Raw genomic sequence first — 19977 nt, 5'->3', positions numbered from 1 at the left:
GAAAAGGGTGTTAAATGAAGACTTAGGGCTTCGGGCATATCGAACAAAAACAGGACATCGTTTGAATGCTCGTCTAATGGACCTGAGACTGAAGAGATGCCGCGCTTTGTTGAAGCGGTACGCGGGAAAAAAATATCGGGAAATTCTTTTTTCGGATGAAAAAATTTTTACCGTAGAAGAGAGCAACAACAAACAAAATGATAAGGTGTACGCACACAGTAGTGAAGAAGCGAGCAACCGTATTCCGCGTGTCCAACGAGGTCATTTTCCATCCTCGCTCATGGTATGGTTGGGAGTGTCTTATTGGGGCTTAACAGAGGTACATTTTTGTGAGAAAGGTGTAAAAACGAATGCAGTTGTGTATCAAAATACAGTCCTGACGAACCTTGTGGAACCTGTTTCTCATACCATGTTCAATAACAGGCACTGGGTATTCCAACAAGATTCGGCGCCAGCTCATAGAGCGAAGAGCACACAAGACTGGCTGGCGGCGCATGAAATCGACTTCATCCGGCACGAAGACTGGCCCTCCTCCAGTCCAGATTTGAATCCGTTAGATTACAAGATATGGCAACACTTGGAGGAAAAGGCGTGTTCAAAGCCTCATCCCAATTTGGAGTCACTCAAGACATCCTTGATTAAGGCAGCCGCCGATATTGACATGGACCTCGTACGTGCTGCGATAGACGACTGGCCGCGCAGATTGAAGGCCTGTATTAAAAATCACGGAGGTCATTTTGAATAAACCTTAGTGTCATAAGAATCTATGTTTTGTTAAGTTCATTTTGGTATATGAATGGTTACATAATGAATAAACTTGTTTCAATTATTTTACATTAAACATGTGACAGAATATATGACCTGACTAGGTAGATATGAACGGTAGTATCCACGTGAGGCTCATGTGAAGGTTATTTATAGTACGTACAAGTACAAGACAATCTTTTAACTTGAGACTATTGATAGAAAAAAATGTGGGCGGTAATATTTTTAATGAAAATCCGATAACAAACATAGAAATGAGACCGGATTGATATTAATTGAGTCGAGCGAGCGAAACAAAAAAAGTCTTTTAATTTTGCTTTCGAAATGTACGATTGTGTGTAATCACTCGCAGTATTAATCTTTTTAATGAGATCATTTTTAGGTTTGTTATTTTAACGTTGTAACGTTGTAACTATACTAAGACCTTAGAACTTATATGGTGGGTGGCGCATTTACGTTGTAGATGTCTATGGGCTCCAGTTACCATTTAACACCAGGTGGGCTGTGAGCTCGTCCACCCATCTAAGCAATAAAAAAAAAACGTTTTGAATATTCAGTAAAGTGTTCAATCATTGAATATTCAGTCTTCAGTCATTGAAGTCTGCCGGGTCAACTAGTACTAAATAATAATATGTTTTACAAATAGACTACGTCCAACCGGGTATCGATTCCGGTACCGAAGTCAGGGCTACTAATCACTCAAAACTATCACTTGAGATCTATTGCCACATGTACTATTTAGGTAGTAGCTACTTATTTACTTAATAAGACGTGAAGCAAAAACTTTGGGAGGGGAACAAAGGGATACCTTTTTACGAAAATTGCGCGGAGGAGGAGTATGAAAATTTCTTCACTTAAAGAGAATATAGAGAAGAAGTGCACAATACTAATATTAAAAAAAAAAAAAAAATCGGTTTTCTGTTAAGGGTCGATTCGACCAAACAAGAGTAAATCTTATTCTTAGAATAACTCGTCAGTTAATCGAGAGTAAATCAATTTTACGTTTTACCATCTACAATTCTAAGAATAGTGGGCCTATTCGGGAATTGTTACTATACCGCCCTTTCGCACGGAATAACGGAGCTATTCCTAGAATAAAGTAACGGCGTCAGTCAGTCCAACATCTGATTTCTGTCATTTCATAAATATTTATTCTGTTTTAATTTCAAGTCAACGCAATGCCTTAAATTATTATTAATAGTCTGGCATTGTATAATGCAACGTTTAAACGAAAAAAGATAAAACCACACGACAAAACTTGACAATTCCCTCAAACAAACAACAAATAAACATAATACGTTTGACAGCTGGATATCTTTCACAACAGCTACTTTTTCACACTAAAATACGGCAAAATCGAGTTGACGATTTGTATGCTCTTACACTATGCCGTTGAACAACAACATTTATTTGCCGGATTTTATTTTTGTTCACCATTCACTCTGCTATTCGCGTATTGTTAATCCTAGCGCAAGTATACGTGGAAAAAAGACTATGGATTTACTCGAGATTAAAATCTTGGAATAGGTTATTCCTCGTATAGTTACTCGAGTATAAATTTAAGTTTGGTCGAATCCACCCTAAGTCGGTTTACTGACGATGGTTGAACGTGATAACGTCATAAGAAAATACTGATGGAATGGTTTCATTTCTAAAGAAAATTTTAATTTTATTTGTTTGATAGATATTTTGTATGGACAATTGACACCACATTCACTTTTCACTGAACTTCATACTTGACGAAAACATTTAAATGTATTATTGTATAGAGAGAGACAGATGTCGAACGCTGCCGAACGCGGTGGCCGATTGTGCCTCTTTGTCGCTCGTTGCGCGCTTTCGCTTACACTTCAAGCCTTAAATGGAACGCCTCCATGAGTCATGTTTTTTCGTGCGTGCAACCGGCTCCATCGAATTATAAGATGTTGTCACGTCAATAATGCATAAAAGATACATTAAATCAATAAAGAAAACATTACACACACTACCATGTATTTGACACAACATATATATAAGTATATAAATATACTCTTGGTCTATTGTCAATTGTCAAACTTTTGTTAGTGCTTAAAGTCTGTGGTAAAATTCCGAATAGGTTAATATTGTTTGTCTTTAATGTTATTTATCTATAGTGTAAATTTTGGCAATAAAAAAAATAAATAAAAAAAAACGACCAGCACCACTTCATTTCAGATACTTAAAATCTCTTTTCTAATACACAGGAATCAAAAGACCCGAAACGATAACTCTAGTGGACCAGCTTCGTATTTCGCAAGTGAGTATTCTTAAACGTAAATAAATAAATATTATTTAGTACATATCGCCCACTAAATTTACTTATTTAAACCGCCAATTTAATACGAACTTTTTTTCTAAATCTTTTCATTTGGCGTTTGTTGTTACACTTACTTGTTGTCACGTAAATATCTCAAAGTCAAATCCGCCACTTGCCTTGTGACTTTTTTAGTCACTTTTAGAGGAACAGATAATAGAGGAACAGATAATTTCACCGACCTTAATAATATTACATACCTCAAAATGTTGTAACCGATATAATACAAGTTACAATTTAATTTTGGTCATTCTTAAAACATTATACCAATGTTTATTGTATAGGTATTGTGTATTAACGTTTATATTCGATCAGAGCGTTTCAAAAAGGTTTTTAAAGCGTATTTAGGCATTTTTTTAAGATTAAATACAAGATGGCTATGAATAGGGACGAAAACACCCTATTGCCAATATCCAAAAAAATAAGTCCAAATGCATTTTTCGGTTTTTGCTTCGACGTTCCTCAGTGAACTCTACGGATATATTTATTTGGCGTTTGTTTTACAATTACAAGTTTACAATTTCAAATTAATTTTCTGTGGAGTTCTGTTTCGAAATTTAAATTTAAAATTATCTTTTGGCTTGTTTTGTGCTCATCGTTCTGTATTCATGGTTATGGAAAAGATAAAATAAAAGCTTGATGAAGAATGAGTAATTTGATTGGGCGAACCATAACAAATAATCGCGCGCTGTGTTTTTTCTTTCAATATTGTAATTTAGTGTATCACTGGTAATTTAATAAACGACAAAATGGCGGAATTTCATTGATATTAATTTACATATTTAACTATTTTTATAATTGAAGGAAACATCTATAATTTTTTATGGATTTTGAACAACAATCTCAGGGACACAAAGTGGGTTTTCGATATTTTCGTGTATTATTACCGTATTTATATACATAAATAGTGTTCTACAATATCTAATTTTTTTACAATACAATCTTTGCAACATATATTCACAAATATAAGTTGGGCAGATGTGGATAAATATTTTATTGCCTCAGCACAGGCCTTCCCCAGATCTTTCAACTGATCCCGACGTAATTTCCGTGTCCATAAGACACCAGTAGTCGCCTTCCGTTTGAAGGGTCTTTCTTTACTTCATTTGGCCTCTCGAGGACCCAGTTCGGCTACTGATTTCGCCCATTTTATCTTTTCCACTTCAACATCAATATAATGATAAATATACCAGTACCATTATTAAGAAAAGTCATTTATTAAAAAAAAGACACTAAAAGAATACAGAAAACAATAATTGTATTTAGTTAAAAAAAATATCATTAATGTTTTTAAAATTATTATCTGCTGTATTCAGTTCTCTCGACCAAATGGCGTTCTGATCGAATATGAATAGCAGATTAAAACGTTTAGGGCCTTTATCAGCATCATCATTTGAATTTTATGTGGAGATTTGTGAACGAATAAAAAAGAATGACAATCAAATAGTCGATCTTACAATTATTGAAGGAAGAACAGATTTATCTACTGATAAGTGGTTATTGAGGCTCATACACGTGAATGTCACCACCCACATTGAAACCTGAAGTCTAAGTTTCAATCGTTAACAATGAAAACTATCTCATCCTTCTTAACATCAAATGAGCCGTGAGCTCACGATTGAAATCAAGAATCCAATAAAAAACCGTTATAACCTTTCTATTTCCTTCCGTTATAACGTGATATATGAAATCAGTATCAGATCAGTAGGATTTTCGCTTTGATGTTTATGGTCTCTGACTAGCGACCCGCCCTCGCTTCGCTTCGGAAACATTAAAACACACATGAAACCAAAAAAATAAATTTTTTTTTTTCAAAAAAAAAGTAGCCTATGTTCATCAGGGACAATGTCGGCTTCTAATGGAAAAATAATTTTTCAAATCGGTCCAGTAGTTTCGGAGCCTATTCGAAACAAACAAACAAACAAATCTTTCCTCTTTATAATATTAGTATAGATGTATTGAGTTCTAGCAGTTTGTTTTCCATGAGTTCACGTTAAAACAATCCCAGATGCTGAATTACTTAGATAAAGACATGCAATTTTTGAGAGCTTTTGCATGAGATACTAAATAACGAAGAAACCTAGACAAATAAATTGTTAGTATGCTAAAAATATAGAATTGACGACGTTATTTCAATAATCTTCGATTTATTTACGAAAGAAAAATGCAAGAGAAGTATTTTCTTAAGAAATGAATGCTTATAGCTTTACGAAACGAACGATGATGACAAGAAATCACCGCGTCAGACAGGCTCACGTTTTTTTTTTTTATGATTGAAAGATTAACGGTGGCCCGGAGGCCTTGCAATTTTACCAGGACAGGTGAGCGAGCAAAGGCTTAGCCAGGAGGTGTGGGATTTGCTAACAACTTCCCGAGCACCTCCGAAGGAGACCTAACAACTCAAGAGCAATTGCTTCGCGAATGAATCTACTACCGGATAGGAATCGCGACCCGCTGAGAAGATTCGGCGAGAAACTCAGCGGGCTGATGCATGGGTTAGGTTGCACGTCGACCTCTTTGTTTCGGAAAACAACAGTATTTTTCAAAGTAATTTGAGATCTGCGATCATTCATAATTCTCTGCGACTGTTTTCGCTGTTAACGTTTCAAAAGTTGGTAATGAGTTATTTTTTAAATTCAAATTGACATCTTACTACAAATACCGAATTAAAATGAGGCAGTGGTTTTTTTTTTGCCTTTGTAGGCAGACGGGCATACGGCCCACCTGATGGTAAGTTGTCGCCGTCGCTCATGGAGGTCAGCAATGCCAGGGGCAGAGCCAAGCCGCTGCCTACCGCTTAATACTCTCCACAATCCTCATTTGAAGAAGGACATGTCATAGCGCTCGGAAAACACCGTGCTAACTAAGTATTGTTAAATTGATTCTACAGTCAAGAAAACGAGCTCGTCTTTCGAATTCGCGTGATGACCTGACTACCCCGAGAACAAACTCCGAGCCTTTTGCATACCGCGCCCACCATTCATTTAGAGAGCGAGCGATCATCATGAAACCAACACACAGCTGCGATGATTTCACATTAAGTTCGCCAAAAAAATGGTATTCCGCTTAGAATTAATTATATTAAACTAGCGACCCGCCCTCGCTTCACTTCGGAAACTGTATTTATTATTGATTTCTCCACTATTTAATGGATGTCATTATACATATAAACCTTCCTCTTCAATCACTCTATCTATTAAAAAAAAACGCATCAAAATCCGTTGCGTAGTTTTGAAGATTTAAGCATACATAGGAACAGACAGATATAGGGACAGAGAAAGCGACTTTGTTTTATACTATGTAGTGATAATAATGTATTATTTTATTCACATAAAAAATAACGTTTTTTTAGGATAAAACTATGGCACAAATTGAGTTGCTCTATAAAGAGAAACGACATTTAAATACAAAAATGTTTTTATATTTCTTATGTTCCTTCTTCTAATGTTCCAATATTCAAATCAACAGTTATGTCACCTGTATAACATATTAGCCTCTTTATGTCGAACTCATATGGAGGCTACCTATATAATATTATATAGAATCTTTTTATTTGTAATGTAATATATGTTAGCTGTTAGAGTTTAACTTATTTAACTAAACATAAAATAATAACAATAGAGGTAAGAAAACTGTTAAATTAACTTATACTAAAACATATCTCGGCATTCGGCTTATCTCTCCTCTTAACAGCTTGTCTTTCGACAAAGGCCTCCTCTAAGGATTTCTATTTGCTTCTGTCCTATGCTGTACGTAACCATCCTGGCCCAGCTACTTATTGTGTTTGTTTATTGTTTTGTTGTAATTATCGTGTAATAGTTTCTGTTTTCTAATTCTTCTTCAGCGAATATGCGAGAACTCGTTATCTCGGTGTTCCCAGAAACTACAATATAGTTTGTGAGAATTTTAAATTACGAAATTCGATATTCTGTTATGTGTCTAAAAATTCTAATAATCTTCTAATAATAATTCAATTAGGTGTGATATTTTAAAATGTGTATGTGAAATTTTACAGATTCTAGTGAAATCGTTTTGGGTATCTTAGATCATTGTTGTTCAGATGTTGTGCATTAGTTACGTATATTTTACTGTTTGAAGAAACGGGTTTATTCATCGAAATTTTGTAAATTTTCTTAGAATACATTAAGCTAATAAGATATTTTACTGTATTTAGTATTGTGTCAGTTCTGTATTAATCGATATAATTTATAATACTTAAAGTAGAGTTGTGATCTGTTAACTAGAAAAAACGGTCTTACCAAACAAATGTTAATGAAGAATTAAAAAGAACGTTATATTGTAAGCTATATTGTGAAGTGTTATAACGTACGCGTTCAGATAATCGCAAAAAATATATATTATATCTCTATTTAAAAAAATGAAAGAATAAGTTTGCTAAAAATATAATTATCGTAATGTTGGTTCGGCAATGGTTTAACACTCACCAAAGAGTATTAAAGCCATTTATATAATATTTAGCTAATAAGGTAAAGTAAGCATTGGTCGGGTTTCTTATAAGGAGCTTAAGAGACTAAAATATCTATTTTTAAGGTCATAAATTTAGAATTCGTGAAGATTATAAATAGCGTACTTTTGGAAAGATATTTTATAGATTATTGTCATATCTTACAATCTTTGTTTTTGTTAGATGATGTTGATGATGAGCTAAAAAATGTTTAATATGAAACACTTTTAGATCTTAATTGGAAAATTATGTTTGATATTCATTATTTATTCATTATTTCAATTAAAAAAAAAATCAGTGAACGAAAATACATTTCAACGAACAAATCTATCATCTATGTGATATATTATGTATCATAGATATTGTATGAAATGTAAATACAAAAATTGTTTAGTTATAATCTTTTTTATTTTATTTTTCCCATTCAGGCCATTTAAGATAAAAACGAGCTCAAGTTTGAATTAAGATTTAGAATTAACATAATATATAAGTTACGAGAAGAAAAGTAAAATATTATTAATAAATTTCAAAAACAGGTTCCCAAGGATCGTATTTTTTGTGAAGTGAAACTTCTAATGCGACTTCCAACAAGGTTGCGTTAAACCTTAAAAGCTACCGTGGAATAGAAAGAGACAGAGCGAGAGTGAATGCGTGCACTCGAACGCATGCGCGTATTGTACCTGTTACAGGCTAGCGCGAGCATTAGCAACGAGTAGCGTCCAATATTATAATGAAGTATTTAAAAAATATATTTATTTTTCTATCGCATCTCTTATACACAGCATTCTCTATTACAAGAGTAATCTCATCTCATTTAAGGATGAAAAATGAAGAAAACCAAAATACTTACGCATCGAAAAAGAAGTTTCACTTCATTCACGTGCACCAAATTGCACGCGCACCGTTTTTTTTTGTCTGTCATTTTCTCCGTCGTCAATATAAAGATTACGTTGATATTTCTCTTTAAAACGACCGGCTTGGCCTTTAAGGTGGGCCAATTTTAATTTCGTTTAAACTAAAAAGAAGCTCCGCTCAACGTCTAGAGAGATTTAAGGCATGAAGGCTACTAAAGCCATGCTGCTTACAAAATTAATTACAACAATTACAAGAAGATTCATTCGTTTGTTATGTATTTATTGAAGAACATTTTTGATTGATTAAAGAAATTATTTATTGAAAAAAAATTCTAGAAAATTTAAAACATTATTTTGTGTTAAATGAAAATTTGTTTATACACATCAAAGATGAATTATTATGTCACGGATAATAGTTTTAAGGGTGAATGTATTCGTTTATCAACTAAAAATAAATTAGTAAATTTTTCTATGTATAGATGTGCTAAAAACAATTTCGAATAAAAAATAAACGGATTTACTTTTGTTTTTTTTATACACATCCTTTTGTATTATCGCGAATCTTGTAACAACATTTGAGTACAATTAGGCTCGCACATACTACAATACAACCGCAACAGGCTGCGACGCATCTTTATTTATTAATGACATTCTCCGGTCGTCGCTGATGTTTTTTTTTTTTATTGCCTAGATGTGTGGACGAGCTCACAGTCCGCCTGGTGTTAAGTGGTTACTGGAACCCATAGACATCTACTACGTAAATGCGCCACACACCTTGAGATATAAGTTCTAATGCCTCAGTATAGTTACAACGGCTGCCCCACCCTTCAAACCGAAACGCACTACTGCTTCACGGCAGAAATAGGAGGGGCGGTGGTACCTACCCGTGCGGACTCACAAGAGATCCTACCGCTAGTAATTACGCAAATTATAATTTTGCGGGTTTTTGATTTTTATTACACGATGTTATTCCTTCGCCGTGGAAGTCAATCGTGAACATTTGTTAAGTACGTATTTCATTAGAAAAATTGGTACCCGCCTGCGGGATGATGTGTCGCTGATACACCTAACGTTATTTAGCGATGACACGACTGCTTATTATTCGAGCAGAAACATGTCTCTAATCGCGAGTAACGAAAAAGCGACCCGCCCTTATCTATATATTAATACGTGAAGCAAAAACTTTGTATCCCTTTTTACGAAAATTGCGCGAACGGAGGAGTATGAAATTTTCTACACTTATAGAGAATATACAGAAGAAGTGCACAATGCTAATATTTTTTTTAAATAATGCATAAAAGATACATTAAATCAATAAAGAAAACATTACACACACTACACATCATGTATTTGACGCACACACGCATGCATACTATTTATTGTCAAACTTTTGTTCTTGACGTCTGTTGACAAATTGAGAATAGATTAAATATTGTTTGTCTTTGTTAATATTTTTATAGTGTATGTAGTCTTGGCGAAATTTGTGATTATAGAAGTGTAAAATAAATCATAATAGTGTACAAACTTACAATTCCAATTAATTATAGTCGAATTTCGACTACTGCGGGATCACTAGTATGCGCTAATTATAGAAATTAGAAATTATATATGTGTTTCCAAAAAAGATGCCTATTTTCCAAAAAGGATAAAACCCATATTGAAGAAATACAAAGTTCGTGAATAAAGTTGAAATTCAAGATGCCAATAAACTACGAAATTGTGTGTTTTTTATTGATTCTTGAACGTCAGAGTGCGGGCCAGCTCCAACACGGTCCTGGCCATGATTGCAAACAGACTGAACTGTCCCTATATAAGACACTGTTGTAATAAGCATCTGTCTCTCATTAATCTAACAGAGTGACTGGTATGGTGTCGGTTACTCAGTTAACATTATTTCATTATTTATTGTATTAGTTCTTTTATTAATTTTAATTTTATATTAGTAGTTGACAATTTAAATTTTAATAATTTTGATTTGGTTTCATATTTGTTTGTTTTTGTTTTCTAGTCATTCTGATAAATTGTAATTTTAATTTTATTTGAAGTCGTCGTGGCCTAAAGGATAAGACGTCCGGTGCATTCGTATGTAGCGATGCACCGGTGTTCGAATCCCGCAGGCGGGTACCAATTTTTCTAATGAAATACGTACTCAACAAATGTTCACGATTGACTTCCACGATGAAGGAATAACACCGTGCAATAAAAATCAAACCCGCAAAATTATAATTTGCGTAATTACTGGTGGTAGGACCTCTTGTGAGTCCGCACGGGTAGGTACCACCGCCCCGCCTATTTCTGCCGTGAAGCAGTAATGCGTTTCGCTTTGAAGGGTGGGGCAGCCGTTGTGACTATACTGAGACCATAGAACTATATCTCAAGGTGTGTGGCGCATTTACGTTGTAGATGTCTATGGGCTCCAGTAACCACTTAACACCAGGTGGGCTGTGAGCTCGTCCACACAACTAATCAATAAAAAAAAATAAAAAAAATTTATTTGGATGTTATGTAATTGTATGTGACATGTTATGGGCTTGAGTTGCCTGAAATAAACGCATTTCATTTCATTTCATGGTCATGACCGATACGGTGTAGAGTGATTAATGGAGCCTATAGACATCACCATCTTATGAGGTCGAAGTTTCAATTGTATCATGTAACACGCATCTGACAAACTGGAATGCACGAATGCTTCGCGTTAGAAATTGAGAGGATGGTGAAATCAAATAAAGTTAGTGTACTCAGAGCAATGCCGTCTCCGGTAAATCCCTTAGTCACCTACACCTACACCCATGTCAAGAGATGGAACGACGCTATACTAGGCCGATGCCGACAAAAAAAACTTGAAGTTAGATACTTGGAATACTTTGAAGTTGTCGTGGACTAAAGGATAAGACGCCCGGTGCATTTTTATGTAGCGATTCATCGGTGTTCGAATCCCGCCGGCAGGTACAAAATTTTCCAATGAAATACGTACTTAACAAATGTTCACCATTGACTTCAACGGTGAAGGAATAACGTCGTGTAATAAAAATGAAACCCGCAAAATTATATTTTGTGTCCGCGCGGGTAGGTACCACCACCCCGCCTGTTTCTGCTGTGAAGCAGTAATGCGTGTCGGTTTGAAGGGCGGCGCACCCGTTGTACTGTTAAAACTGAGACCTTACAAAGGCATGTCTCAAAGGAGGTGGCGACATTTACGTTGTAGATGTCTATGGGCTCCGGTAACCATTTAACACCAGGTGGACCGTGAGCTCTCTCACCCATATAAGCAATTAACAAAAAACTTGGATATACTGATGGTAGGTACGTTAGTGTGTGTAAACTAGCGTTGTAGTTTCATATCATTTTACCATCGTACATTTTATCATTTGAAAACAAAATCATCACACTCAATTCCTTACATAAGAAATTTTCATTAGAAAAATCTCCAATTTTCTTTCGCATCGAATTAATTAATACCCAGCAAACCCAAGCGCTGGCTAAACTAATTATATTTTTTCCTTGTCGTAATTTACACATGTTGCTCGATATTTTCCATAGTTCTAATATAGCATTTTAGTATTATTTTTTTTTGTTGCTTCGATGTGTGAGCGAGCTCACAGCCCACCTGGTGTTAAGTGGTTACTGGAGCCCATAGACATCTACAACGTAAATGCGCCACACACCTTGAGATATAAGTTCTAAGGTCTCAGTATAGTTACAACGGCTGCCCCACCCTTCTAACCGAAACGCATTACTGCTTCACGGCAGAAATAGGCGGGGCGGTGGTACCTACCCGTGCGGACTCACAAGAGGTCCTACCACCAGTAAAAAATGTAGTAGTATGTTACCTTAAAGGCTTAGTATGAAAATAGTCCGGATAAATATTGCTTCATTATAAAAATATATAATGAAGCATAAGATAGCACGAATAATATGTTTAAAAAAAATAACTCATTAAAAATGTTAACTATAATAAGATTAGAAATGAATAAGTAATTTGAGCATATGTATATGCAGTACACTTTTGTCAGATTTTTTATACAAAATGTTTGTAGATATTTAGAGAAATGCTCGAAGTTGTGTCGGTAATTATATAAGCAGAGGAGACAAAACTTCCATTCACGATAGCCGTGTTAATTGTTCCCTTTACATTACCAAATTTAAAATTTAGTATGCAAAATTATAGTAAACATTTTCGAAAGAGAAATACACTCTGTCTTTAAAATCCAAATTTCACGAAGTATTGTGATATTACCACCACCAAGTAGGCTGAGGAAAATTCAAGATTCAGCGACCAATGGAATCTATTCAAGTGCCAGTAGTAGTAATATGTACCAGTATAGTACCGGTACAAGTGCCAGTATAGTAATAGTAAGTAGTAGTAATCAATTACACTTCAGTTCGTTGTTACAATTTATTTTTATGTGCGTAAATCGGTAATCAAGCCAAGATCATTTGGTGTAGTATTTATCAAATACCATAGACATATGTAATGTACACATATCGTCAATGCTCCCACCCACTTTAACCCATAACACCTTTACATTTTACATTACGGTAGGCAGCGGCTCGGCTCTGCCCCTGGCATTGCTGAAGTATATGGGCGACGGTAACCACTCACCATCAGGTGGGCCGTATGCTCGTCTGCCTACAGGAGCAACAAAAAAAAAACTTCAGAGGTGTCAAGGGACACCCGGATGGAACGAAGTTCCTTTCGATTAATTAGTGAAGGAATTGTAATAATTTTTTTTAAGTTATAACAATAAATTACGGCATTATGAAGAAGAAAAAAACAATACTATGAACTAAATTACTATTGTTGAAACGCTATCTCGAGAAACTGTACTCATTACGCGGACCAATCGGATACGAGCAATATCACGCGATAAGCGCCTACACGTTGATTGGTCAGAATGACGGATCTAAAAAGTGTCGTGACAACTTTTCGTAAGATTTTTTTCCGTCTAGCCCCCTTTCACAACGCGCGATAAGGAACTTCGTTCCAAAAATATATATTTCTAATGACAATTAATTTAAATTGAAACAAAAATAATCAATTCACAAAAATGTATTTGAATACCTACATCAATAAAAACAAAGTAAACATAGACAACGTAATATGACCTTAGTTTGTTAATTTCTATTTATTTCTTGAAGCTTCTTGAGACAGTTATGTAAAATTGTATAAAAATGGTAATAAAAAGTACAAATTAATAAAATATGTTATATCTAGGTGCGTCAACTTGTTGAATTTAGTAAGACTTATCGCATTCTCTTAATCAATTTGAAAACTAGCCAATTTTGTTATCCATCTTTTCATCATGACAAATTAGCTAATCTAAAAGATTAAGAAACGTTATGTGGGTAACTAAATTTCAAAAGATTTAGTCCTAAAGGAAATTTCGATATTTATCTAATAACTTTCCCTTTATAACATAATAACGACTTAAAATTAATTTAGGGTTTTGACTAGTAAGACTAGAGTAGTACAATGATCCGAAAATTCAGATCTCAAACCATGATTTTAAATAGGTATGGTGAGGTAGCTGTTTTTGAAGCCCTAAATTTAATGTAAAATTTCAATATTATTGAGAAATAGATATTCTTTTTTTAGTTATCTATATAAATAGGCAAAAACAAAACAGCATGTTTTGTTCTTGCCTATTTGTTAACTGTTTACTGTTGTTAACTATTTCTTCTATTTTTTTTTGTTCATCCTGAATGAATCATAAAAAATATTAGGACACATTGTTCTTCCAAAGTATACAAGTAAAAATGTAAATGATAATACAAAAGAGAAATGTAAAATAAATACATATATTCCAAAACTGGAAATTTCAGTGATTGTGTTCGTAATATTAAGTCCGTAATGTAAAGCAATACAAAAGGTCACAAGAGATCCGGAACCCCGCTCAGTTAAAATTTATACTTACTACATTACGCGCTTGCATTGAAATTCAGTAGTTTTTTTTTTTAAGGAAAATGTATTTTAGTAATCTTTTACTGGAACGATTTATTCACACGAGTTATCCAATATTTGTTTTAATATAAAATAGGATCGATACATTAACGGTTTGATTGGGCGTTGTTTGTACAGTTACTACGGAAAAGACCTCCGGTTGGTTCGTTAACATACATAAATAAATAACGATTTTCATAAAAGCGTTTCCGGTTTAATATGGAACCGTTGTAATAGGAAACCGCCATAATAGTTACCATGCGAGTCCGATGGGAAAAGAAAAACATTTAGTAACGAAACTAATAAAAGGTCCCTTCTTTTCATTATATTTCTAACGACTAACCTATGCAAAACTAATACTAATGTACTTCGAAACAACAATTTTCACGAGAGATTGATTTTGAAACATCTTATCAGCTCACGACTACGAACATAAAGGGCCTTTCGGGACAAGTTGAAAAGGCTCAAATTTGCAACTTCCTTAATAAAAAGAAAGACATGCCCATTATTTATGAAAATACATTTCACAAATATTTCAAATTCGATAGAATACTTTAGAGGAGCTAATAACGTATTTTTGTAATGACGTTAATTTCAGAGGTATAAGATTTTATTCACAATAATTTGGGTATTACACATTTGAAAGCCTATCTAATTGAGACTTAAGTCTCATATCTCAATGTAGCTTGCGGCATTCACGTTTGAGATGTTTATGGACTCCGGCAATCACTTAGCATTAAGTTGGCCGTGAGTTTGTTCACTTGTCTATAGAATTAAAAAAGTATTTGATCATTGTGGCATTTAAAGTTGTTCTAAGATTTTTTATTTTATTGCTTAGTTGGATGGACGAGCTCACAGCTCACTTGGTGTTAAGTGGTTACTGGAGCCCATAGACATCTACCACGTAAATGCGCCACCCACCTTGAGATATAAGTTCTAAGTTCTCAGTATAGTTACAACGGCTGCCCTACCCTTCAGACCGAAACGCATTACTGCTTCACGGCAGAAATAGGCAGGGCGGTAATACCTACCCGTGCGGACTCACAAGAGGTCCTACCATAATTTGACCAAAGTGTTTAATTGTTGACCGAAATTCAAACAGCGCATTTTCATCTGGTTTTCTGTAGTCACGAAAGACACCTTAAGATTCTTACGAATATTTTAGCTTACTTCCTGTTACACATAAATAGATACACACACATATATATTTTATGACTGATACACTATTGAAATAACAATATTCAAATTTTGGAATAAACAATGGGAATAGACAATAAATTAACGCCCAGTTTCGTGAACAAAGAGGTTCTTGAACTTAATACGATTTGTTGTTTTGAGCAAATAATAATTATGTACGGTAATTAACATTTTCAACGAATCACGAAGTTCCAATTAAATATGTGGTATTGAAAAAATGATCATTAAATATTGTTTAATGTTTTCTCTCGATGTTCCGGTCTAGCAGCAATAACTAATCGACTAAAGAGCCTAGAGCCTATTAAATATTTTCAAGATCACGAAGTTCCAATTAAATATGTGGTATTGAGAAAATGATCATTAAATATTGTTTAATATTTTCTCTCGATGTTTCGGTCTAGCAGCAATAACTAATCGACTAAAGAGCCTAGAGCCAGTAAGACTTTTTTTAAAAACATTATATTACTATTATGTACAATCGTAATAATATTGAAAGTTAATTAAGTACTTGAAAACGTATTCATAATAACACACTTATCGGGTTAACATAATTAGTTTTAAGTTTTACAATTATAAATGTTTCACGGCAATCCTAAAGATTATTTCAATTTTTTTTCCGCTTTAATTGGGCATAGGCGACACCGATCTTCTGGCCTGAAGCGCTTTGTTGTTGCAATACGTTCTTATATCGTCGATGGGTTGCATGAGGAAAACCGGAACATCATCGTCACGTTTCTGAAAAAGTATAACACAATTTAGTCAGTCAGAACAGTAAAACGACTGTGCCGAAGAATCGATTCGGAATTTATAGCAAATTAAAATATACTATCGTTATTTTGTCATGTTATTTATTAGGTTAACTTACTGTTCCTAGCTACGTAATTATGTAATGGAATTACCTTACAACAAAAAGTTTCACCAACTTCAAGACACGTGTGCAAATTTTAAAAGTTAATCAGATTAACTTATAAAATTTGCACACATATAAAGTACAAGAAAAAAAACAATATACTATATTTTTATTCCTAATATCTAAAAGAGTTAAAAAATGATTATTAATCATTAACGTTTTTCATGATGCCTTAGTGCTATAGAAGCAGTAGAGACCAGAAAATTTCACCTGACTTCTGACAATAGCATATAAACTTATTAAAGGCGGACCTCAACAAATACGTTCACTACATTACGGTTAGGACCAATTAACTAATTCGATTTATTGATTTTGTACTCTGTTTCTTCGTGTATTCTTATCCTAAGAAAAGTTTTTACTCGCGTATGGACACCGGTAGGTTCGCGTCGCTTGAACAACAAACAAAAAACAGCATCTTATCTGTATTGTGCTGAATTGGATTTCCATTCATTAGACGATCTGCCTGTACTAATACGTGTTCCGGTTGCAAAGGTAAGGCTTGCAAGACACTAATGAAGATTAATCCAGTTCCTTTGTTACCTGAAATAATACTTCTCCTTCGAAGTACGTTAGCTGATGTTTCCGCGTTCTCAGAAGTATCCCGACCAGCTTGTCCGATATCACCGTGTATATCTGCAAAGGTAAACTCTTCTGTAATCAGCTGAATAAGAAATTTTAACAAGCCAGTAAAGTAAAATGTGTTTCATAGTTAAAGTAATTTAAACTCGATGGAAACTTGGAATGTTACACGAAATTCAAACGATTTTCACAATTGCAACTAAAATAAATTTTACTCCATTGGTATTTTACGGGGAACTTGACGTACTGTTTTAATTAAAAAATTAAATAACTAATAGTACCCGGTTTCAGCTCATTGCTTGGCGTAAAATATCGAGGATTACATTTAAATTAATATCGATTTTATAGAACTAATAACCTCAAAATGATAACAATAAATACGAGTGTGTATATCGCATTCTCTAATTATGATTTTTGAAAAGTTTCTATTTGAGTCAAATGTTAGGTACAGATAACTATTATAACTGTGTACAAATTGTACTTAGGTACATTAAACAAAATTGCTTCGAAAACATTTAAATTCGTTTGGATATTTTGGGCCTTTTCCGAAAAACCCCAAGAGGTTTTAAGGGATATTGTGTCGTACCCTGTCTCAGTACTCATTCGATTAATACGATTAGCGATTTCTGGAACCTTTCAATATGTTGAAATTCAATTTCGTTTTCAACTTTAGCTTCTTTTATATTCCTATACTTAGAGTTAATTTTCGCTTAAAAAAACTCATTGGTACATATTCTACAAATGTCACAAGAAAAGTAATGGAGTTGAGAATTCGACCACATATGGGTGTAGTGCATTCAAGTGATCATGTCCACGGCCTCCGTAATCCACTCAATACCAGACGAGCCAAGAGCTCCATCACCTATCTATGCAATCTATCAATAATAATTATGGCGTAATATAAACAAATACGTTAGAAAACGATTTGTAACTTTAATTATCGTTCATGATAAAGGGGTGTTTGGAGTCCGCTCTGACGACGGGTCTGACCTGATGGATCTGATAAAAATCAGACGATATCACCTTACGGGCAGTCGAGCTCGGAATCGCGGTCATCTCAAATAAACAACCACTAGTAAGTAGACTGGCGCCATAGTTATTTCCACGTAACTCCGAATTTTCCAGTATTCCGATTAACAAATTCATAAATAACACACAGCGTTTAAATCATAATATGAAACATGCATATTCACTATAGATTTTATAATTTAATAATAATGTATTTATGGTTTGTAATTTTTATGTAATGAGAGAAACTAAGGTACGAAACTAACTTGCAAAACGTATTACGCCTGGCCGCTTAGGTGATACGTCATTAAGAATATTTTGAAAATTTGAAAAACACTCACAGTCAGGTCTGAGTTCTGACGCGGACTGTATTTTGTTTTTTCTTCTCAAATTTCTGTTCTATATCCTGCTAATTATTTTCCCAATATCATTAATAACATTTGCGCTAGTTATTTGGATTATCTATTTCTGGTTATCTTTTATGTTTCTATTTTCTGTGTGTGATATTATGTTGATGTTTTGTTTGTGTTATGATGATAAATTATATTTGTATTCATATGGTGAATAGACTTTGATATAGAAAATATTCGCTACGATAACTACCATACAAAGTATAATTCGGAACGGAGCAAAAATAATAGAATGTGTTTAAAAAATTATGAGTTTTCAACTATAATTGCCTGCCTATCCACATTTTGTAAAAATATCGCAAATTGTAATTACAGCGTAATCTAGGCTTTTTTTAAATTCTACGATTCTAAATTTTACGATTATCCAGACAGATCTTCCTGAACTTTATGGCATTTATGTAGAATAGAGTATACTTTAATCTAGTATACTCCTGTATAATCTGTGCGAGTTTATTTCGTTTTCAGTTAAACAATATATTATTTCAATATAACTATCTACTATATAGTATAAATAGCGATCAACAAAACTCGGGGAATCGTTTTAATGTTAAAACACAATCTCAGTATTTTATCGATAGTATATCGTCCCTAATGCACATCCGGCATGAACTGGTTCCAATTTTAAATCTTGGCCGTGACAGCGTGACGATGCTCGGAATGTCGAGTGACGTCACGGCGCTGGACTCTATGAATGTCACGGTATCGCGGTGCATTCATGTCACGTTTTGGCGGGAATTTTAGTTGAATCGATTACGATAGGTAAATATTGTTTTGCAAAAAAATATGCTAAAAATACAAAAGGTCGAATGTGATAAAAAAATTTAAGAAAAAACGTGATATCAAACAATGAAAGTATTTACGTCCCACGAAAACCAAAAAATAATTCATTTTAACAAGTTTGATTTTAACGAGTTCTTCAAAATGCGATAAAAGATATTTATAAAATATTGTGAAGAAATGTTACCTTTTGTGACAAAAAGAGACATGTAAAGCTTTGTGGCTGAACTTACTTAATTGTTTCGCGGAAAAAATTATCCGATTTTATTTTCTTACTCGATGTATGTGCTGCTTCATCGTGGAAGTTTTTCGTAAACTATCAAAATAATAATGAATTGCTCCCACTTATTGGCTACACGTGTGTTAAGATATTTTTGTAGCAGCTACGCAAACATGGTATATTTTGAAAAAGGAGAAGTACATTGTATATAATTACATAATAATATTTAAATCATGATACTACTAGGTTAGTTCACATTATCTTGTTCAGCCCGAGTCCGAAGTGAGAAGACAAACAATTTATTGTCAGGCCCTCCTCATGACATATAGAGCGATGAAATCAAATTCAAATAATTCAAAATTTGCTTTAGTTGTAGTTATTGCAAAAGTTTTGTAATTCAAAATTTACCCGTGGGAGGGACTTTTTGTATCAACAGGTTTTCCCCAGCGTTTTACAGTCGAGCATTTTAAAGGTAGGATGGCTATTTAGTACAATACCTACAGTTGAGTGGCGGATATG

The 19977-nt window shown here is 34.0% G+C and overlaps 2 protein-coding genes across 3 annotated transcripts in view; one reads left to right on the top strand and one right to left on the bottom strand.

The window, feature by feature from the left end:
• Positions 1-7300, top strand: part of NGR-A28 (neuropeptide receptor A28) — a 42781-nt gene extending 35481 nt beyond the window's left edge. The window contains exons 7-8 of one of the 2 annotated variants that reach the window (XM_028181437.2): positions 2988-3040; positions 5988-7300. In XM_028181437.2, coding sequence (XP_028037238.2) covers positions 2988-3040; positions 5988-6167 — 233 coding nt within the window. In that variant the 3' untranslated portion in view covers positions 6168-7300. The remainder of the gene's footprint in view (positions 1-2987; positions 3041-5987) is intronic. The other variant, XM_089736233.1, reaches the window with a different exon arrangement.
• A 6150-nt stretch (positions 7301-13450) lies between these two features.
• The window catches only part of LOC114248250 (actin-binding Rho-activating protein), a 44827-nt gene continuing 38300 nt past the window's right edge, over positions 13451-19977 (bottom strand). The window contains exons 4-5 of the mRNA XM_028181436.2: positions 17005-17097; positions 13451-16289 (exon numbers count right to left, since the gene is read on the bottom strand). Coding sequence (XP_028037237.2) covers positions 16176-16289; positions 17005-17097 — 207 coding nt within the window. The 3' untranslated portion in view covers positions 13451-16175. The remainder of the gene's footprint in view (positions 16290-17004; positions 17098-19977) is intronic.

This window comes from Bombyx mandarina, chromosome 21 (genome assembly GCF_030267445.1).
Source record: "Bombyx mandarina strain Sakado chromosome 21, ASM3026744v2".
NCBI classification, from domain to species: Eukaryota; Metazoa; Arthropoda; class Insecta; order Lepidoptera; family Bombycidae; genus Bombyx; species Bombyx mandarina.
Note: the sequence above shows the minus strand (reverse complement) of the source record. Positions and strands in the feature narration are given on the sequence as shown.